General features: G+C 43.4%; 1 protein-coding gene across 3 annotated transcripts in view; it reads right to left on the bottom strand.

Moving 5' to 3' along the window:
- The window catches only part of acox3 (acyl-CoA oxidase 3, pristanoyl), a 60,078-nt gene extending 43,210 nt beyond the window's left edge, over positions 1-16,868 (bottom strand). Inside the window, exons 1-13 of one of the 3 annotated variants that reach the window (XM_080792701.1) lie at positions 16,803-16,868; positions 14,733-14,973; positions 14,139-14,236; positions 13,622-13,757; positions 11,854-11,928; positions 11,498-11,587; positions 11,050-11,193; positions 7,871-7,959; positions 7,221-7,317; positions 4,729-4,908; positions 2,864-2,986; positions 2,233-2,353; positions 1,377-1,499 (exon numbers count right to left, since the gene is read on the bottom strand). In XM_080792701.1, the coding sequence (XP_080648827.1) occupies positions 1,377-1,499; positions 2,233-2,353; positions 2,864-2,986; positions 4,729-4,908; positions 7,221-7,317; positions 7,871-7,959; positions 11,050-11,193; positions 11,498-11,587; positions 11,854-11,928; positions 13,622-13,757; positions 14,139-14,236; positions 14,733-14,933 (1,477 nt within the window). In that variant the 5' untranslated portion in view covers positions 14,934-14,973; positions 16,803-16,868. Of the gene's footprint in view, positions 1-1,376; positions 1,500-2,232; positions 2,354-2,863; positions 2,987-4,728; positions 4,909-7,220; positions 7,318-7,870; positions 7,960-11,049; positions 11,194-11,497; positions 11,588-11,853; positions 11,929-13,621; positions 13,758-13,897; positions 13,915-14,043; positions 14,079-14,138; positions 14,237-14,732; positions 14,974-16,802 lie in introns of those variants that run through there. The other 2 variants (XM_080792702.1, XM_080792703.1) reach the window with 2 other exon arrangements.
- Between the last annotated feature and the right edge of the window lie 7,026 nt (positions 16,869-23,894).

The following is a 23,894-nucleotide window of genomic DNA, read 5'->3' as shown; positions in this document are numbered from 1 at the left end:
TTCAAGCACCTCCCATTTGGCATATTCAATTCAATTTCATATTCATATTCAATTCAATGTCATGTTATCTGAACAAGTTGTCTCAAGACACTCTACATATTATCGATGCTGTCGGAGCAGAACCCTCTTATCTCCATATTTTAACCATTTATTAACTAATTGGGTTAATTAGGTGTGTTGCCCTGTGGGAGGTTAGGTTTAGGGTGAGGGTTTGAGATAGGTTGTAGATAATGACTGGTCTAACCAATGACTAGACTAAACTAAGTACTGCACCCCGAAACGTGGTGCAAAGTATCAAGTTCCCCACTACTCAAAACTAATGTAAGCGGAGTCAGGCAACGACGTGGTTATACTGAAGTCATATAAATCATGTTCGCCATGTTGCTCTCATTGGAAGAACTTGTCTGTCTTGTGCTGTTTAACATTTTTATTCCCCGAGTCGTCTGACTTATTGGGTAAACTCTTTCTAAAGAATGTTTTCTAAGGTTTAAGGTTTAAAATTACTTTTAAAGGTTTAAATCATCGGTGCGGTTTTTCAGGTTAATTACATTTCTGTAAAATGGCATATTTGCCTATCAGGGTCCTTTTTCCCCCGGTTTGATTCATTACTGACACTTGGACAAAGATCCATCAGTGACCCATCAGTGTTCATTTGGCTCCACTCGTACAGTTACAGAGCTGTAAGGGTCCATTTGGTTCCTACTGCAACTATCAACCTTTTAGCTCAGGACTCCCTAGAAACCCCTCAAGGTCCCCTGGGGGTCCCCGCACCCCACTTTGAGAACCACTGGAGTCACCTTACAAACCTGTCACTGTTTGATTCTTCTTCTACTACTTTTCCAGTCCTCCACCATAGAGTTATAAATAATAGACAGCACAGGAATTCGCCTCCCATCCACTTGCATGGAGTATCTCACCCAGCGCACCCCTTCTTCCGGGTTGGAAAAGTGGTAGGCCCCGCCCATTTTGGACCTATCTACGTCATAGAATTCAATTCAACAGAGCTTTCATGAACACGCCGAGCCGAAAGCATTCATTTGCTCATTACAATATTTCGGGGGCATATTTAGAATGTGTGCGGGGTCGAGTGTGGGGCAGACAGCCTGTCACAGCCAGATTTGGGAGAGCAGTAGCTTTGTTGTTGCAAGCGGTAAAATGTGACTTTAGTGTTTGTTCTAGTCTCAGAAAGGTTCAACCATCGCTCCGACGGAGGGCGGCACAAACAGTAGGACCCGGAAGTGGCTCTGGAGGAGGCGCTAACCACTTACGTCATGGTTTAAATACCGAATGCATCTCTCTGGTCAAAGGTAAACAACTCAACTTCCCATGATGCCTTGGGAGTCTCCCTCTGAACTCGCGTGTGTGTGTGTGCGTACCATGTTGCTTGGCGTGCATCCATCCCAGAAGGTAGTTGCTGGTCTGCTGCAGCAGGACATTGTTGTCTCCTTCATACGTAGCATTGGGATCGTTGTCGTCACGTAGCGTCCCTAGCCTGTTCACTGGGAAACACACAACACACAGTTATACACAAGCACCGTGCATACTGTACACACCATAGTGACCATACAGGACGGAAATACACAAACAAATACAACTCAGCAGACATTGTGGAAGGAGGAAGGGAGCGATAATAAGCTGGTCAAGTTTATTAGCATGTCCTAATCGCTAACTAACGACTGATGTGGTCTGAAGTTCATTGAATTGAGAGGAGTGGTTTACTGGCTGCCATGGTGAAGATGCCGAACGCATTACAACATCCCGGCTTCCTCTCCTCTCCCATCCTGTTTCACTAATCCGTCTTATGTTAATAAATCTACTACTGTGCTGTACACTGCAAATCTTTCATCTTAACCACTTAAGCCCTGGCAATATACTTTGTCGTGTGAAGGGCGAAGAAAACCGATAATAGATGGCGCTATCAACGCTATTTTGAAAAAGGTTTTGACAACTTTGGACACGCCCAAAATAGCCAGGTTCAAAGTGATTAACTGAACGTCCAATTCAAGACTGTGCTGTCGCTAGCTAAGCTGTACGTCACGCAGCAGTGTGTCTACGTACAGTAGGTGTGACGTGACCAGGTGGTTTTCTGCCCTCTCATTGGCAAAACTCTCCTATAGACGCCGACAAAGCCGGTGAACGCCCAGACCCTGCCCAGGCCCAGACCCCCAGCGCCTCATGTGTGTGTGGCCTCGTGTGTGTGTGTGTGTGTGTGTGTGTGTGTGTGACACTCACTAGCCAGGTATCCGTGTCCCCCGCAGGCCTCTCTACACTCCTGTATTCCTCTCTGAGCCGTCCACGATCCTAGAGGCTTCATGGAGCATCCCAGGGCATGGATCTCCCTGCCCAACTCTGCCTGTACACACGCACGCATGCACACGCATGCACACACGCAGCCATGCACACACACACACACACACACACACACACACACACACACACACTCGTGTCAGTTCATGTACATGGCCCAGCTAGGCTTCCAAAAAGTCCCGCCCCCTTTCGGAATGACGAGTGGCCCAGGAAACGATTCCCCATTAATTTTCCCCCATAGGCTTTTCAAAAAAGTATTTATTTAAAGACGTTTACGCCGCGGATGAAGCCAACTCGGATCGTGACAAACCATGACAATAAACACAATGTTCTGGGCCGATCAGATGATTAGTAAGAAGAAAAACCAAACAAAAAGTGTTGTACCCTCAACACAGTGACCACACCTGGGCTTTTTACCTCCTTATATGATGATTTGCTGTTTTTTTGTCCATATAGAAGTGTATATTTGTACATCTCTAAATGTTCTGATGAATTGAAAATGGTGGACCCAATTGTTGTACCCTCCACACACACACACACACACACACACACACACCTGTCTCTCGCTGCGATCTTTCATCATCTGTCCGATCTGGAGCTCAACAAAGTTCATGAAGACCGTCTTGGAGAAATGATCCAGAGCATACATTGCTGCTAGGTATGGAAAGAGACGCCACTGCTACTTAGAGAGAGAGAGAAGAGGAGAGGAGAGTTTAAAAGTGTCTACTCTATACAGTACATTCCATTGACTGAAATAAAAATGTCAATGAAAACATTGACAGATCTAACACAGACTACATGTTTCCAGGTCTAAAAATGTTATCCTGACCTTAAAATGTATTTTCTCAGGGAGACCGCTGTTACTGAACAAACATTCTCCTGCTTTCGGTTAATTCCCACGGAGTCTCCACCTGCCCAAATCATCTCACCCTCCACCTCAATTGTTTTATCCCCAAACCCTCTAACCTGGGCTTTTTACCTCCTTATATGAAGATTTCCTGTTTTTCTTTCCATATAGAAGTGTATATTTGTACATCTCTAAATGTTCTGATGAATTGAAAATGGTGGACCCAATTAACAATTTCCGCTGCCATTAATTAATAGCGTATTGCCAAGATTTTATTGCGCATAACACTTACTTAGAAGAGCCAAATGGTATCCGTAATCGCATGTTACAGTGACAAACTGCTGTGTGTGGTGTTATGACCGGTTGTTGTTCTCGCGAGTATCACAGCAGCGCCTGCCTACAGGACATTGAAAACGCTTGTCTGGGCCAGAAACGGCCCCCCAATGTCGTTTCTGAGATACAGAGCTTTAAATCTCAGGACTGCAACAGGTTGCCGAGGACCGTTAAAACAGCAGCTAAAAACAGCAGCTAAAATCATTGGCAGCACAGAATTACCCAGTCTCCATAACATCTACACCACTCGTTGTATGAAAAAAGCCCACAACATCATGGAAGACACCAGCCATCCCGCAAATACCCTGTTCAAACTACTCCCTTCCAAAAAACGCTACCAGAGCATCAAATCTCGTACCACCCGTCTCAGTAACAGTTTTTACCCCCAGGCAGTCAGGCTGCTGAACAGCTGACCTTGAACTGTATTTTGTCACTTCACTTGCACTTTTTTTGTTTTTTTGTCTTTTTCTTGCACTATAGATGTTTGTTTATGTCCTGTGTATGTAAGACTGAGAGTGCTCTGAGCAAAATAATTTTCATTGTATTTATACTCTGTATCTATAGTTCTATACATATGACAAATAAACCTGAACCTGAACCTGAACCTGAAATGCAGGGCTTAGAATGGAAGTGGATGCGTGCGCATCTTCAAAATGGCCACTGTCCCACTTCAACTGTTGCGCTAACGAACAGTGGCTAACGATACGATCGGATCAAAACATGGATTAAAGAATATAAACCCTCGCCGTTTTTGGCGTACTCCGTGTTAAACAAGTGTAATGCTTCATGGTGTCATCCACACTACAGTTGTTGTATTGAGTTGTGCTTTCGTACCCATTCGGCATACTGTTAATAAATACTTCAATCAAGCAATCAATCAATCAACGCGGAAGACACGGTGAGTCTTAACCGGCCACGTATGTCGGACCAGAGCCATAGAGTAAGACAGAGTCACGACATTGAGGGGGCAGAAAACAGCCTGGTCACGTGGTTCATGTACTCGAGCGAGCCCATAGACTCCAATGCATTCCGTAAACTTCCGGTTGTCCCTATTTGAAGCCTTCAAATAGGGACAAACCAATAGAAGTCTTTGTAGAATAGCAGAGTGAACAGAGTTGTCGTAACTCTGTCTTACTCTATGGCTCTGTGTCGGACTAACAGGACTTCAGACTAACTCGTGCCCCCCGAAAGTCCCTCCCTTCGTGGGACGGAGAACTGTGTCGCCTCCGTCTGGGCCTGACCTGTAGCTGGTACTCCAGGACGGGGATCTCGGTGTCTTTGGGTCCAAACTGCCTCCTGGTGGCAGAGAAGCGTACTGCCACGGTCAGCGCCAGCTTCAGGTTGGTCACTGCCATCCTGCAGATGGACACTCTGCCCCCCGACAGAGCTCCCAGAGAGGCCCCCAAACGCTTGTTGGGGTCCTGGAGGGACGGAGGAGGAGGACTTTTATTGTAATATGGGGTAAACATCAGTGGTGTCAGTTTTACTTCCGTAAAAGTATCAATACTGCAATGTAGAACTACTCTGTTGCAAGTCAAAGTCCGGAATAAAAATAACTTACTTGAGTAAAAGTATAAAAGTATTGGAATCAAAATGTACTTAAAGTACCAAAAGTAGGAAGTATGCAGAAGGTCCCATTTCACAAGTTTTCAAAATAGCACAATTTGAAATGAGCAGATCTACAAGGTGCGAAGTTCACAATCACAACACAACCTTATTGTGAGCTTGTTGTGGATCTGGTATTTTTGGCAATTTTGACAACTAACACATCCTCCCGACAAGGACGAAGGAAATGGAATGGCTCAGGAAACAAACAGTGCAAACATTATTTAACACAAAGTTCTAAATGAAACTAAGAGACACTTCAATTGGCTTTCCTCGGCACGGAATCTCTGTCTCTCAAACAGACACGCATACAGTAGAAATCCCGTCCACAGCCTCCTCCAACGTTTTCCCAGCGTACGACAAATTAAGGTAAATATTTAAGAGGGCTGCCAAAGTGTGAATCATCTGTCATTGCCTCTACTGGGCCATAAACAGTTCCAGGTTATTAACCCATTTTTGGCGGGAACCCCATTTGGTGTTTTAAGCATTATGTTAAATACTTTAGCTATTGAAAAATAGCAGATCTACAAGCTCATAGCAAGGCACTCTGTGACTTGTAAGTCTTTTAGAAAAAATGTGGTGCAAATCTGAATATATTTCAGAGCAAACATTTTTAACTAAAATATTGGTTTTTGGGGGGTCCCTGGAACAAAATATTTTGAGATGGGGGTCCGTGGCCCAATAGAGATAATTCTGGGGGTCCTTGACATGAAAAAGGTTGAGCACCACTGACATAGAAACATGGGTTTTTCAGAAAAATGTTTTTTTTAATCGACCTCAGTCCAAAATGGGTTAAGACAGTTCTGTCAGGAGCGCCACTGACCCTTGGCTATATTTACGTCTCTCATGGGGGAGAAGGTAGGAACTAGGAATGTTTTCCATGAGATATGCTAGTGGTCCAGAGCTTAAAAAGACAAAGAAAAGGAAAGAAAAAGGAAAGATTGAGAAGCACCGATCTGTTCCTTTCCCATGTTTGCCCTTATTCTGTTCTGTTAAGCTTCCACTCATGTGGAACTGATTCATTGCAACTTACTGTATGAGGGAGCAGACACCTGTGATTGATTATATGATGTCTTATAACGGTAACTCAACCAGGCCATCCGCTAGACCGCTACACTCTTTCCCTTCTTGAGATTCTAACTCCCTTTTTCTGTGGAAGTTCTCGACGTCCCACTTCCCAGAAACTGACAACATTGACGGCATGACGGGTTATCGTTCGTCACCAGGTAATTTACTGTGGACCACCAGTTCAAAACCAGAAGACTAAAATATGAATTAACATTCATTCAAAAGACTACGACTAACACACCAGGTGGAAAAATGGGTTACAAAATAGTGGGATACAAATTTAAAGGAAAAAGAAAATGCTGTCAAAATCAACACATGCTGCATTGTGGTCCCAAAGCGGCTACTATCTCCAGTCTCCCGGGGGAAGCCATTAAGACCTGGTCAAAAACACATAACTGCTCCACTGTGTGATCACAGCTCGCTGACACTGCTGAACACTCTTTAACACTCTTAAACACCCGTAAACTGTTTGTTTATCCTGATACATGGTGTCTGTGTGTGTGTGTGTGTTTGTGTGTGTGTGTGTGTGTGTTTCATTGGGTCAGGAATATATCTCTCACACTGGCGAGTTCCCATCATTCAGATGCACCCAGAGCAGCCCCATGCTGTCTTTTAACAGGTTGTGTGTGTGTGTGTGTGTGTGTGTGTGTGTGTGTGTGTGTGTGTGTGTGCGTGTGCGCATGTGCCATCTGCAAAAATTTACAAGCACAGCAGCAGCATGAAAGATCATGATCACAACGGAAAACAAACTGGTGTGCTAGAAGACCAGTCTTCTCTCCATAAATGGCCCCATTCTCTGACTGTCCTTATAGTCCACCTTTAACAGAGATGCTATACTAAATGGTCATATAAGGATGTATTCTAAAGATAAGGGCGACACACAAATAGTTACACAAGTACACAGTCAGGTCAGCTGCTAGATTGACAGCTGCAGTCGCAGTTAGAATGAGTACGTTGATGCTGTGAAAAGTGGCTGACTACTAGCATTGACTGAGATACAGAATAATACGTTATATTTATTTGGCATTCTAAAATATCTATTACACTTCACACCGCCCACCTTGAAGGGGGTGACGTAGTGGCCGTCTACAGTGACGTCTCCTGTCTTGTTCAGCAGGTTCTCCCGTGGAATCCTCACCTTGTGGAACATCGCAAACCTGCACAGGAAAGAAATCCACCTGTCAAAATTAGGTCTCAGAGGCACTTGCCCATCGGGCAAGTACAGGTCGAGTTCTACTTGCCCAAAGGTCATGCCCACAGGAGTCCAAGCTGCTTCCGGTTGGACGTAGCGCATATGGAAGGAACACGTTATTCCAAACAGTTCCCATCATTTGCAACACATGTAATGTTTTTACTTTGCGACTGCTCTCCTCGAGAGTCGTTTTCTCTAAAGGATTATACTGTTTGATTGATCAAACATTAAAGGTTTTCATGAGATACAGTTTAATTTGTTTAGGTTTTATGACCTCAATTACACCCGAAAAACCTGAACTTTGAAAATTCAGTGGATTTTCTGTGGTCTGGAAACAGGCAAAACAGTGAAAACAGTGACATCTGCTGGCAAATCCCATTGACATATATGGGATTTGCTGGCTCTTACATCACAAACAGCAGGAAATAATTAAAACTCACAAAAATGTCATTGTTTTGGCATTTATGGTTAGGTATGCCCATATGTCGTGCCCATATCGTTGTCATTATGTCACCTACCCATTGTCCAGTCCGTTCTGCCCCAGCTTCTTGCCCATGTCTCCCACCAGAACACCAGGCATGGCCAGCAGGGTCTTAGGATCTCTCACCTAGCGTGCGCACACGCGCGCGCACACACACACACACACACACACACACACACACACACACACACACACACACACACACACTCATCAAATCTTAGGATCTCTCGCAGACTATACCACACGAATACATGCACAACAAGACCTATACTGTAGTCACTACAGCATTAGGTCTTGTTGTGTATGTATTCATGTAACACAACATGGTTCACATACATGTACACTGCAGGACCAAAGCTGTATGTTGTGAAGCTCAAAATAATTACAATACATTGGAGCTTATTTCATCGTTTTATTTTCACTGCAAGCAGGGCCAATGTTTAAGTAGGCATGCGTGAGAATATTCCTCCATTGTTCCTCCACATTTTTTTAAGAAACCTCATATCTCCAAAACAGTGTTCAAATTCAAAAAGAGCAAACGTGGCAGATCTACAAGCTCAAAATGCGCTGCTTCGCATCCACATTTCAAGCTTGTGAATCTGCTACTTTTGATGCGCTCGTGTGACGCTGTAGTATGATCATTTACAACAACAAAAAATGGAGATAAGAGGTAACGGCCACCGATCGGTGATCGGTCAAATGACTCGGTCGGTGATCGGCAATTATATATACTATATATCTGAATGACTTGTATATATTATAATACTACTATAATAGTATAATCAGAGATTAAAATAGGGTGCATTTTGCATCCCAAAACGCAGTTTATAGTTAAGGGGCCATTAGCTTTAGTTATAATAATAACTACATGAATATAACCACATTAAATGGGAGTTAAATGCTGCAATTTTTTAAAAATAAACTAAATATGACTCCTAATGTCATTGAAGTGGGGCTCATAAAATGTCCCTGGGACTCATCTAAAAGACCATCCCTGCATCCCGGGACTCATTACATTGAAAACCTATTTACATCACTGTATAATATAATATTATACAGTATTGTGACAGGCCTAAACATTCTCCCCTTCCTCCCCCCACACAGGAACAGATTTGATGGGTTTTGACATATAATAATTGTGGAAATATTCAAATTCTCCCCTTGCACACAAGGTCGGTATATGGGCTGATCGTGAGAAAAACAATCAGTGATCGGTCCAAAAAACCTGATCGGGGCATCTCTGGTTATAAATCCTTCATGTCTTAGATGTGTCCGTTTGAAAGCAGGACCACCCCAACCAAACAGATCTGCAAACTAAACAAAGTTGACTGGCTGAATAATACCCAAAAGTTCAGCCGAGGACATTATATCCACTTTAATACCTTAATACTGACAGACCAACTAGTGTTAAACCGTCTTTAATACACTTTATGAGACATTTATTGAGACTAAATAGGACAGCGCTGCACTCTGTCACTTGTTAATAGCCTGGAAAAAATCTCTCGCTTGAGATCCGCCTGTTGTATATCGTCGGTGGCGGGCAGAAACCTCTTATATGTCCATAACTCCATATGTCACTTAAAGTGCTACATCATCGAGTGTCACACAAAATTAGTGAAAATAGCCGATCTACAAGCTCACAACGTGTTGCAACGCGACACGTTTTTAGCTTGTAGATCGGCCATTTTCACTATTTCTGAAAATTGTCGTTCCGTTTCCTGAAACGCAATGATTTTGGACATGCGAGGTTTCCACCCGACAGCGGCGATATTTTATAGATTGTTTTTATGACTGGGTTACTGTCCATGTGCCACACTACACATGGTTGCACACACGGTACACTTTGTGACCTTAAAAGGTAAAAACAACATCACTAATGGTCCATAAAATACAGCGCTCTAATATCGTGTTTGATCTGAAAAGAAAAGAAACCGAGGGTAAAAGCATTTTTCGGTGCTAACTTGGTACTTGAGCCACTTGAGCCTATAGTTTATACTGGGTTGTACGACGGTATCACATGACCAAAATATCCAATCTACTTTCATCAGTGGTGGAAGAAGTACTCACACGTTAAGTACTACTTATTTAAGTACTGTAAACATGTCTAACCAGCTCAGTGGCCTTGTGGTTAGAGTATCCGCCCTGAAACTGGGAGGTTGGGGTTCGATCCCCGGCCGGGTCATACCAAAGACTGTAAAAACGGGACCCGGGCCAGTGCCTCCCTGCTTGGCACTCAGCACCAAGGTTTGGATTGTGGGGTTGGATCAACTACAAATGATTCCCGAGCGCGGCACGGCTGCAGCTTCCCGCTCCAAGAGATGGGTCAAATGACCGCTCCAAGAGATGGGTCAAATGCGGAGAAAGGATATTGCATACAGCAATGTATGGCTTACAATGTATGTGACAAATAGTAGGACTTTAACCTTTTAAATCAGCACTGCGCTGTAGAATTACTTTGTTGCAAACTCTGGAATTACAAATGAGTAAAAGTATAAATGTTATCCAAATGTACTTAAAGCGCCAACGTGGAAAGTACTCTTTATGCAGAAGAGACAAGTGTTCAAATGTTGTTGTTTTTTTTTTAAAGCTTTGGAAAATAGCAGATATACAAGCTGTGGACCAGCTACTTTCAAATGGCCTGAAAGTTTATAGGACTGAAGTGGTCAATGTTTTGTAATAATAATAATAATCAAAATCTACAAAGTAAATTAAAGTTGTCAAATAATTTTAGTGGAGAAAAAAGTACAATATTTCCCTCCGAGATGTAGTGGAGTAGAAGTAAAAGTATTGCAATTTGGAAATACTCCAGTAAAGTACAATTATCTCAAAAATGTATTGTGAAGCCATCATAAACGGTAATTAAAAAGGTAAATGGTACATTTAGTGCCTTTAACCAAGCTGAACTACTGAACAGAAACGAGGCAACCCAGAGATGTAATTGAGCTGCAGCACCATCTTGTGGACACACAGTAGACCTACAGACTGCCTGGTTAAAATAGTAAGTAAGTACATTGTACACAGACACCAGAGTCACAAAGTGCTTCACAACAATAAAAGAAAAACATGTCAACAATAAAACAATACAGCAACTATACAGAGAGAGAGAGAGAGAGAGAGAGAGAGAGAGAGAGCGAGAGAGAAAGAGAGAAAGAAACAGAACAATCGGCACTGGAGAAAATCAAGAAATATTTGCCTGCTGCCGAGATAAATAAATACCTGCACGACGAAGGAGTGCAGTCCGTGGCACACTGCGTCAGACGTGTAGAGCTGTGCGAACACCACCGCGTGCGTGGCTGTCTTCCCCAGGTTGCCCACCCAGAACTTGGCAGCCTCGAAGTCTGGGGAGTTGACGACAAATTCCTACAGGGTAGAGGGACAAAATATATATTTTGAAACCATACCAGTTCCATTTCCTCCCCTCCATTCCTCAAGTGTCCCGCTATGTACAATTTTAAACAATTTTGTGCTAGGGTCATAGCTGTGTGCTAGGGGGATTGTACCCGTGTGCTAGGGTCATAGCTGTGTGCTAGGGGGATTGTACCTGTGTGCTAGGGTCATACCCGTGTGCTAGGAGGACCGTACCTGTGTGCTAGGATCATACCTGCGTGCTAGGAGGACTGTACCTGTGTGCTAGGAGGATTGTACCTGTGTGCTAGGATCATACCTGTGTGCTAGGGTCATAGGTAGCGGTGGTTCTCATTGCTCTGGTGTTGCTGCCGTGACTCAGCTCGGTCAGAGCAAAACACCCATAGACCTGGACACAGAAAAACAGCTCTGTCAGCAAATTTGTATTTAGTTTTAAATCATAGTCTTTTGAATAACTTTCATTTCGTTTTAGTCACCTGGAATGTTTTACTAGTCTAATTTTTTTTTAACTAAATATCATAATATTTTTGTCTAGAATTTTGGCGGGCCTTGATGGTGTCATAATGGATGATTCTACACTTGCTGAAAATAGTCAATCTACTGTACACGCTCACAACGCGTCGCAGCGAAGTTGTGCATGATAGTAATGCTTACATTCATGTCTTCTGTGTCTTGCACAAACTTCCTGTGTCTCTCTGACCCAGAGTTGGCAACCGTCTGACCGAACATCTGGAGAAAAACACAGGAGAGGAGCGTGTCATGTACATATTTTATTTAAGAGAGGACAGTGTGGAGAGAGACAGGAGATCAAAGGCAGAGAGGGGAAAGACCTGTGACAAAATGCAGTCAGATTTAAACCCAGGTCCAGTATTTCTTCCAAGTCGGGCCGAAACCTTGTATGTCCAAAGAAAAAACACTAACAAAAAAATAACTTGTGTTGATCTAATGGATCTGTGTATTTATTATTCAGTCACAAGCTCTTGTTGCTTCATTGGTTACATATTTATAAAAGCCACAGACACAATTAAAGCACTCAATTTTGAGCTTTCCATTATAGGCCAATCTTTAAGCGATAAGCTTGTACATTGGCAATATATTCGTTACTTTTGTGTGACACTGTCCTACAACCAAGTATAAAAGTGCATGAATTTCAAAAAATAAAATAAAAAGGAAAACAAAAAAGAAAACAAAAACATTAAAGATTAAATATGCAGATGCAAGGTTTCTGTATCACAGCAGTGATATGGTTTGTGTGTGCACTAACCGGCAGAGGCATCAGGCACCCTGAAGTGCCTGTATTTATAAATTGCCACACCATAATTACTTCCTATTGTCTAATGACATGCTAATGACTCATATCTACGAGTGATAATGCTCTTGGGACTTACGGGTAAGTGCTTTACTGACACAGTAAAAGGTGCCAACCAAAAGTGCTTCTTCAGAGTGATACCATTAAAGAAACAATTATTTCAATCGTTCTATAAAGAACCCATGATGACCACTTAAACCCTATATGTACTTAAACCCTATATGTACAAGATCGACCATTGTCTCCCAGGACTCTTCTATGTACTGTACTCTGTACTTGGCCCGCTCCTTTTCATCCTCTACATAAATCTCTTTGTCTAAAATAGCACATCTACAAGCTCAGATCTAAAACATTCTCAGTGTGTACCCAGCCTTGGCCTTGTGAAAAGAAGACTGGCCTTGAACAAAGAGATAAAGAACGGATACTGGATATCTAGGATTCATAATCATGCTGATCCAGAATCAACCGCGCGCCGCGCCCCACACGCCCCACACACAAACACACACACACACACAAACACACACACACACACACACACACAGACCGGTGGTTCTCAACCTGTGGTGTATAGAGTGCAGTGGTGTGGAAGATTTATTTTCAAGGTGCGGGTTACAAACAGATTCCAACCTCACAAAATAAATTAAAAAATAATAAAAGTCTCACTTTGAATCATCATCATAATTTTTCAACCGCGGTCGAGATCATGGATTTCACAATGCCATGCCAGACTTTTCGGTCCTTCATTGCCATCCCCAGTTCCTGCTTACTGATGCATGTGTCCCTAGCGATGACATCAGGGAACAACAGTTTTCTACCTCTGGTCTGCTTTGAGGCAGTAGGATTCCAGAGAAGAAGGGAAGATATATGTATATGTATAACCTCATTGTCAGCAGTGGCCGGCTCTTCTGGATCGGACTAGTGAAGAAACACGGGGAAGGTTGCCGTATATTATATTAGTCGATGGGTGGCTCTTCCAAGAGAGATTTTGCGCTCTCGTTAGAAGGCGGGTGTAAGTGCCACTGAAAATTCTAACTGAGGAGTGCCAGTATTAATCTGCCCAGGGTATGTATTTTCTGGTCTGGTTTCCAGGCTCATTGGCACATATGAACTCACCCCTTTACTGAGGAAGTACTTGGCCACCAGGCTCCAGTCGTACATGCCCAGACAGTCGGTGAAGATGAGCGCCTTCAGCGGGTTGGACATCACCTCCTCCTGGGTCAGGAAGTCGTACCGGAACAGCTGCTTCACTCTGTGGACCAACCATGGGACGGGTCAATGACAGGCCTCCATCACTATGCCGTTTACACACATATTTTTGCAGTTTTCTGAAAACACCCAAGTTTCTATGTCAGTGGTGCTCAACCTTTTTTTTGCGCGTGTGCGTATTACCTGAGGAAGGTGAGCTCCCTCATCTCCGTGGGTAGATCTTCTCCAGGCTGTGTGTTTGTGCGTGTGACACTGTGTGTGTGTGTGTGTGTGTGTGTGTATATGTATGCATGCATGCATGCATGCGCGCGCGTGTGTGTGTGCGTTACCTGAGGAAGGTGAGCTCCCTCATCTTCTCCGTGGGTAGATCTTCTCCAGGCTGTGTGTTTGTGCGTGTGCGTGCGTGTGCGTGCGTGCGTGTTACCTGAGGAAGGTGAGCTCCCTCATCTTCTCCATGGGTAGATCTTCTCCAGGCTGTCGGGCGAAGATGGGATCGCTCTCCAACGTCCTGAACACTCGTTGCTGAGTGTGAACACACACACACACACACACACACACACACACACGTAAGTGATAAAAAGAGATTCGAGATTCGAGAGGAGGGGGGTATACAAGTTCACATTAGGTGTGAGCGTAACTTCTTGCCAGGGTGCAAGCTTGTACATCTGCTATTTCTGTTCATTTTTAATTAAATCTTGAAAGTATTGGTAGGTTTTTTTATACAAATCAAATCAACTGGGGGTCTATTAGATTAGAGCAATGTTAACTACATACAGTAGAAAACAGAAATAGTACAGAAATGTCGGCACTCCATCTTTAATCCATTTTGACCTTGAAATTAAAAAATATTCTTCTAAATCCTCCAGTTTTCTGAAATAAATATTTTCACAATTTTTCAAAAATAGCAGACCTACAAGCTATGAGCTTGTAGATCTGCTATTTGTCAATAGCTAAACTATAACATAATGTTTAAAACACCAAAAGGGGTTCCCGTCCAGAATGGGTTAACATTATTCACCTTAAAGGCGCTGACGTCCTCTCCCTCCATCAGCAGCACCATGTCCTTCCAGCAGAACGATGCGCTCTTCCTGTACACGTCCAGGGCTCCTCCGCTGGGCAGCTCGGGGGGAACGGCGCCCGCTGCTGTCTTCTTCTCCTCCTCCTCCTGCTGCTGCTGCTGCTCATACTTGGCCTCGGAGTGGCTGGTGCTGGTGCTCATGGTGGATCCACTTACTGAATAAGGCACTTTGGGTTGGCTTCTGATGGGGAAGAAGAGACAACTTCTACTGGCTGTCTGTGGTGGTACACCTCGAACACACGCCCAGTCGCCCACTATTAACTTAAAATCTACATCACAGGGTGCTATAAGGTCACTATTATGCAGCCAGACATGTTTTTAGTACCCTGCTGTAGTTTTTTTAAACGTTACAGGAGAACAAACTACAGAATCAGCCTACGTGGTGTCATGCCCCTATAGGGTATAGTAAGTAATAGGGTATAGTAGTTGCAGCCATTTTCTGATTCCATGGTTCCTGTAGACTCCATTGTGTTAAAAAATAATTTAAGCCTAGAATCAAGCCATCCAGAATCCTGGTGAATCATGACCATAAAACATTTGATTCTGTGAAAACAAAAACTTTTGAATATTGAATTAAATGACATACTATATTTAATAAATACCCCCTGTTTTTCACTGAATCAAATGTTTCATGGTCATGAATGATTCACCAGGATCCTGGATGGCTTGATAAAGAGAAGTCGCCTCTTGTGTATTAAACACTGCCTAGTGCCTTCTACGACATGACAACTCTTGTGTATTAAATACTGCCTGGTGCCTTCTACGACATGACAACTCTTGTGTATTAAATACTGCCTAGTGCCTATGACATGACAACTCTTGTGTATTAAACACTGCCTAGTGCCTTCTATGACATGACAACTCTTGTGTATTAAATACTGCCTGGTGCCTTCTACGACATGACAACTCTTGTGTATTAAATACTGCCTGGTGCCTACGACATGACAACTCTTGTGTATTAAATACTGCCTAGTGCCTACGACATGACAACTCTTGTGTATTAAATACTGCCTGGTGCCTTCTACGACATGACAACTCTTGTGTATTAAATACTGCCTACGAGTCTACGACATGACAACTCTTGTGTATTAAATACTGCCTAGTGCCTTCTACGACATGACAATTCTTGTGTATTAAATACTGCCTACGAGTCTACGACATGACAACTCTTGTGTATTAAATACTGCCTAGTGCCTTCTACGACATGACAACTCTTGTGTATTAAATACTGCCTACGAGTCTACGACATGACAACTCTTGTGTATTAAATACTGCCTAGTGCCTACGACATGACAACTCTTGTGTATTAAATACTGCCTAGTGCCTTCTACGACATGACAACTCTTGTGTATTAAATACTGCCTAGTGCCTACGACATGACAACTCTTGTGTATTAAATACTGCCTAGTGCCTACGACATGACAACTCTTGTGTATTAAATACTGCCTAGTGCCTACGACATGACAACTCTTCACTCTTGTGTATTAAATACTGCCTATAGTGCCTTCCTACGACATGATAACTCTTGTGTATTAAATACTGCCTATAGTGCCTTACGACATGACAACTGTTGTGTATTAAACACTGCCTAGTGCCTACGTCATGCAGTTTGCACTAAGGTTTTACTTTGTGCACTGAATGCAATATATAATTCAATTTCAACAACTTCCTATTCAGTCAGAGTCTGATCAAAGTTCATATTTCACCCTCTGGTGAAAAAAAAGACCATTGCAGATAAGAGAAACGAGCGATGAATGTATTAATATAAACAGACTACCACTGTATAACCACGTTAACGTAAACATGAATGTATGCATCTTCAAACTGCAGTGCACTTAATATAAATAACAAACTTCCAATGTCCTCTGTTGGGGTTTAGTTCAGTACTTTGCTCAGGTTTAGATTGAGTCGCCTCATGCACTTTCAGAAGAGCGTTTTAATGGAATCAATAGAAATACAGTAAAACACTAAACAGCGGTAATAATTCATCATAATATAGATATATCTTACCTCCTGTGACCTGTGTTGTGTGTTGACTTTCCACCTAGATCAGTTCTGTGGCTGCGTGCGTCAACACAGCGTGCACAATAACTCTATGCGTGCACTACACGTCTCAGCGGGGGAAATGGATCGATACGGGCTATCAAAATAAAAGCTGTTCTTCTTCTTCTTTCCGGTTTTATGGCGGTTGGCAAACCTTTCAAGGTGCATTACCGCCACCAGCTGGACTGTGTAGTACTAGGGATTGTGCAGCAAACCAATAAAATAAACCAAAACTCCTACCGGGCTACATTCTATTCACCAAGTGGGTATTTCTTATGTATACTAATTGAACTTAGACTTAGTAATATAATGATATACTTTGCCTGCTTCTTTTCCTAGAAGACCTGACAATGTAAAATTCTGATGTTTAACCTTTTTCAACAGGCGATATAACTGATTCCTCTCACTACTTCCTACAATTAATGTAGAAGTACATGCGTACTAGTCCGTACGCATGTACGCATGTACTCCGTAGCCCGGGCTAGTTGGTACGGAGAGGGTGGTGGCCACCACCCTCTCCGTACCAACTTGCCTCTGAATGTTATAAAGGTGTCTTCCAACCTCCCCATCATCCCAATACTCCTGCCATACTGCCTGTGAGTATACTCTAATAATTGGTTTGACTTCACTCTTGCTTAAAGGCACGTGCATGCATGTCTACCTGCTTCTACATGCAGATCTGCCTGACTTTTTGTTGTGGACATTGAAGTGATGCACATCAGCGTCGGAGAGGACTATAGGCAAGCTGTCAGATCAGTTATGCAACTTTTGAGGAATCGTGCATGCCTATTCCCACTATAGGCTGGAAGAAATGCCACTTGACAGTTTTCAAATCAGCCTCATGGTGGCGCTACAACATGCCAAGTTGCGTCTCACACACACACACACACACACACACGCACGCACACACACACACACACACACACACACACACACACACACACACACACACACACACACACACACACACACACACTGTGCCAATGTTGTTTGATTTGAATTTATTAGACATCATACAGGAAAAACAAGCACAAATCAAATTTCCTATTCAGATTTATTTGAAACCAAAAATCCTCTTTCTCACACTGTCTTGTCACTCCTGTGCCTGTGTGCCAGTGGTTACATTCCCCTTGCCAATGTTGGTTTGATTTGATTTCATTAGATGTCATACAAAACAAGCACAAATCAGATTTCCTATCCAGATTGGTTTTCTGCAGTGGGAAGTACTGGGAACAAGGGGTGATTAAAATCTAATAACAAATGTGTCCATGAGGTTTTCTGCCGTTCAGACTTATTGATCAATATGATTCCAATATGTAAAGGCCCCCAAAAATCTGATTGGAGCTGCCATAGTGAACATAATCATACAGAGAGAAACCAGGGGGAGGAGGGGGGGGCTTGAGTGAGAGAGAGGGAGAGAGAGAGAGAGAGAGAGAGAGAGAACCCAATCCCCTCTCTCCTCCCTCAAGCCATGCTATTGGTGGATTCTCCAGTGAGGCAGTATTAGGTATAAGCCCCTCCTCCATAAATCCACCCCCTCAGCCCTGGTGCTGCTGCAGGCTGCTGGTGTTGCCGTGACGATGATCCCCCCCCCCCCCCCCCCCCACGCACACACATACACACACACACACACACAACACACAGTGAGCAAATCGCTGTCATGATGCGGTGGCTCGGGACTGAAGGCAGGATGGAGACACACACAGAACAGGGTGAGTGTTTGTCCCTTTTCTCTTCGAGCAGGGATGAGAGTAGAGGGACGGATGGATGGAAGGAGAGATGGAGGGAAAGGGACTGTATAGTGGGGTTTCTTTTCTTCTGCACAGGGGAGGGAATGAAGGGATGGATAGAGGAGGAGAGAGGGACTGGATGTGGAGTGTGGAGGGAAGGGAGGAAGGGTGCATGGATGTATGGATGGATGCATGGATGGATGGATGGGTGGGTGGATGGATGGATGGATGGATGGGTGGATGCATGGATGGATGGATGGATGGAAGGACAGATGGATAATTTGATAGATGGAGAGATGGGACAGCATTTGACATTTGAATCAGCGTAGACTAATCCACTCATAGGGTGTATGGCATATGCTTGTTGTGTATAGTGTGCGTATGTTGTGCATGTGTGCATGTGTGTGTGTGTGTGTGTGTGTGTGTGTGTGTGTGTGTGTGTGTGTGTGTGTGTGTCTTGGCCTGCATGCACTGCTGTTAGCCTCCTCCGTGCTAGCAGGCTAACTGAGACATGCGTCACCACCAGCCCAATAAGTGCAGGGTGGACATTTACGTTGACAGAAAACCCCCACAAACCATTCTAGCAATGTCATGTTGAGTGTCACCTATAGCCCCATCATCAGCCATCGACCTCCACTGATGGCCGATGCTAACAGGTATCAGTGTACTATACAGCATAATGCAGCCCAGGATCATACTGAGTCACACACGCCTTTATTGAGAAATAATAATCAATCTGTCTGTCTGTCTGTCTGTCTGTCTGTCTGTCTGTCTGTCTGTCTGTCTGTCTGTCTGTCTGTCTGTCTGTCTGTCTGTCTGTCTGCCTGCCAGTCAGTCAGTCAGTCAGTCACAAGTGATGTGTACACAACACTGTTTGGTTGCAGATCACAAAAATATCACGTTCGCCCTTTACGCCCACTCCCGTCTGAATACATTCATGTCCTTTCTCCACTTTAAAACCAGCCATGGTTTCCTCTTCTAGACAAACCAAATTAGATCTTCGACAAACACCGTACTCCACACGTCGACATATACTTTTTATACTTATAATGATCAAAGCCATGCAGGTTTTAAATGACAGTGGGAAGGGAAGAGATGTTCTACCCGTAAGTAACACAACCTCATAGAATCCTGCCTAATTGTTTTCTATTCAATGAAAAACGTTGCCTTGGATCAGTGACTAAGTATGTATTCTTTTACCCAGGTTAGTTGACTAAGAGGAACACAAAAATGGGTTTTCAAAGTAATATATACTACTGCTTTTTCCCAAATGGTGTGAATTGCAGAAAAGGATTCCACGGCACTCCGTCTTTGATGAAAAGATGTAGATTTATTGTTAGCCATGTTTCGACCTAGAAGGTCTTCATCAGGGTCTAACTAACTTTTGGCTAATCAGTCACATTAAGTACAGCTGAGCTGTGAATGATTATTCAAATGGTTATTTGACTAAGAACACATTATATAACCAGGTTAGTTGACAATGAAGACATTCTATTCTCTCCACACAAAGCTGACTATACCATTTGATCTTGTTTAATGAAGTGAGTTGAGGGGGAAACAGTGGAGAAAAAAGAGGGTAGAGAGAGACAAACTGGATGAGAGAACAAAAGAAAAGCAAGAGAAAGATGGAGAGATAGAGGTCAATATGCTGGAGCAAGACCATGAGTCTTCCTCCCATGAGAACAGAAAGAGAGAGGTATACTGCATGAGATCACATTACACATACAATACAGGTCACTAACCTTGTGCGTTCGTGTGTGTGTGTGTGTGTGTGTGTGTGTGTGTGTGTGTGTGTGTGTGTGTGTGTGTGTGTGTGTGTGTGTGCGTGCGTGCGTGTGCGGTTGTTGCTCACTTGCGTGTGCATGATGTCACACCAATAATTCACTTACAAGCAGTGGTGGAATAAGTAGGCTACTCAGAATTTATTTTCTTTAATTAGAAGTATCAATACTGCAATGTAGAAATATTCAAATTCAAAATGTACTTAAAGGGTTCTTAAAGTACCAAAAGTAACAATGCATTGTAAACTTGTACTGTAGAGCGGTTGTGGTATCTGTCTCCCGTTGAAGAACAATTTACAGCGTACAGGAAAAAAATGGCTGAAATGTATCGGAGTGGTAATGTATATTCTGTAATAATTAACAAGTGGAGTAGAAGTAAAAGTATTGGACATTGGAAATACTCCAGTAAAGTACAAATACCTCAGAATTGTACTTAATTAAGTACAGTTTTATACACCACTGCTTACACACAGTTCTGAAGGCGGTTTGCCAGATAATTGTACTCAAGCAAATTAAAGGTAAGGTCAGCCAACAGAAGTGAATGGACCGACGCACGGTTCCTTGTGTTTCACAAGAACACAGTGGAATGGACTGCATGGAGGTGGGGGTCTATTTTGTCGACTAAAACTATGAAGAAAAATGGTCGTCGACTGCCTTTTTTCACAGAGAAACTAAACAAATAAAAACTACGCTTTGATGACTATACAAATATATTGGCCATTTCGTCAACAAATAAAAACTAGACTAAAATGTTGCGTTCAGCCCCATCCTGGAGTGCGTACTTTTTAGGCACTCATTTAGTACCACCACTTACTTAGCCCAATTCCTTGCAGTGGAAACGGTGCTACAAGTAGGCGGTGTGGAGTGGTGTGAGGCCATGGCGGTGGAAACTGGGATTTTGAGTATTTCCAGTGAGCCAACACGCACAATAGCAGCACCCTGACTCTGTTTGACCAGAATGGAACCGAACCTTCATTAGTATCATCGGTAACACCTGTGAAGGTAGTAGGGAAGGGGCCCAAGTTCTTTCCAAAATGGCATGTATGCATGATAGAGCCCATTATAGACCTGAGGCCGATTCTACGAATGCCTTCTAAATCAGTATAGTTCTCACAATTTTAATATTGGGTAGATCTGTTATTTTTGAATAGCCAACGCTAATTTAATAGGTTAAACCGGGTTTCCCTGTTTTGGGCAACATTTCTGAATTTTGTCAAAAGAAAAAGGAATTTCACAAATCGAACCCTTGGAGGGTTTTGAGAATGAACTACAAAGGCAGAGGAGAGAGAGAGAGAGAGAGAGAGAGAGAGAGAGAAAGAGAGAGAGAGCGAGGTGGTTATAAAGATTAAATCATGGGTGAGTTGACTTCGTTAACAAAGGAAGAAAGAGAGAAAAAGGAAGCCAGTATAATTGTTTGTGGCTGTAAGTGCCAGTTACAGGCAGTCACGATAGAGTCACAGGACACAGTGAGAAACAAGCACACGCGCACACACACGCAGATACACACGCACACGCACACACACACCATTTCCATGTCAGTATAACCTCATCCCCCATGATTCTTTGCAGCATTTACTACAGACAATGGAGACAGTGCGTGCGTCCGTGCATGTGTGTGCGAACTGCATGTGTGTGTGTGTGTGTGTGTGTGTGTGTGGTGTGTGTGTGTGTGTGTGTGTGTGTGTGTGTGTGTGTGTGTGTGTGTGTGTGTGCGTGTGTGTGTGTGTGTGCGTGTGTGTGTGTGTGTTAAATATATGGGGGAGGTGTTACAATAAGTATACTGTACCAAAGATCACATTATGTGTCGATTTGCAAAATCCCTCCCCTTCATGGTTTATTCATAAACCTATTTGATTTTATTTTCTGAATCATAGTCGTAGCTTATAGTTCCCCCAAAAACCCTAGCTGTTTTTCGCACCGTGAGCAAAAACTACATTTGGTTGTGGATTAAAGACGATTACCATGCTTTCTGAATCTACACCCCACCCCGCAGTCTGTAGCCATGGTAACCTCTCTCTTTCTGTGTCTCTCTCTCTCTTTGAAGATATTTTATGACCTATATCATGAATTTATTTATCTCTCTCTCTCTCTCTCTCTCTCTCTCTCTCTCTCTCTCTCTCTCTCTCTCTCTCTCTTTCTGTCTTCTAACCCCCCCCCCCACACACACACACACACACACACACACACACACACACTGTAACCCCACCCCCAACTATAGCACTCTCAAAGATCACTGTTTCCCAGTGGGAAAATGTAATATTATTATTTCAAAAGATTTTCAAAAGGGAAAAATACTTTTTAGATGTAGTGAAAATATCCGATCTACAGGCTTGTACATCATTTATTTTCACTAGTGTGGGTCCATCGACTCCAACCACCAGCATATAGGTGGTTCGGGCTGGTTAGGATGCCTCTCCCCTCGAAGGTGCTCGATGCACGTCCCACTGGGAGGAGACCCCCGGGGCAGACCAAGGATCAGATGGAGGGATTAATTACATCGACTCGCTGGCCTTGGAACGCCCTGGGATCCCCCAGGAGGAAGTTACTAATGTTGCTCTCATGGAGAGGGAGCTCTCTGGTGGAGCTGTTGCCCCCCGCGACCTGACTACGGATAAGCGGTTGAGGATGGATGGATGGATAGTTTCTCTTTAGGGTTTAGAGCTAAAAACAATGTGGGAGCCACTGGTAAAAGATAGAACCAGGGCGGCTTTTCACTGCCTCTCATGCACCCAGAACAAGTCACTGTTCAGCGCACACTCCCCCTGCTCGGCTCCGGGGGACAGCTGTGAGAGGTGGCGTTGAACAGGTCATTATGTGTGGAGCGTACCATCTGGGCTTAATTACGGGTGTGCCATCTGGAGGGAATACATCATCAAACATTCCTCTGGTCGGCCAGACAGTCTGGGGATTTGCGCGTGTGTGCACGCGTGTGTATCTTTGCATGTGAAGAGTCTGCCTTGCACTATTGGATGAGATAGAAAGAGATGTTTTTAACCACTTAAGCTGGATGAAGCTGACTGTCCTCCCCTTCCCTAAGCTAATGCCTTGTCCGCCTCCTCTCCACAGGACGAAGCCACTACCACCTGTTCCGGTAAAACAACAAGTAGATGAGGAGACCTTCGCTTGTCTCTGAAAGGATGTGAAATTCATCTTCAATATTATACAGGCCTCACAGTTATGAGCTGACATATGAACTGTGAACAAACTCAAGAATGCAGGAGCCTTTTACTGAACAATATTAAACCTAACATACACAAAGACATTTGACCCTATAGCAAGGTAAAAAAAAAAAACAGCAACAGCACAAGAGAGGTTGTATCTTCACACTCCCTTGGCTACTAGAAAAGGGTGTGTCTAAATGTTTAGCCCCCCCCTCCCCCGGGTTATTGGAGTACATTGCATAATAAGGTGTGTGTCGTGTGTCTAAAGTCTAAGCCCTGTCTACATCGTTCACATGGATTACAAACATTTAAATTGTTGACAAAAGTGGGAGACGTTTTTTTGGAAAGGAACTAATCACAAGAAGACATTGGCCTACTCTATGCAGA

This window comes from Protomyctophum bolini (assembly GCF_963924005.1).
Source record: "Protomyctophum bolini genome assembly, chromosome: 20".
NCBI lineage: Eukaryota > Metazoa > Chordata > Actinopteri > Myctophiformes > Myctophidae > Protomyctophum > Protomyctophum bolini.
This window is presented reverse-complemented; position numbering and strand designations above follow the sequence as displayed.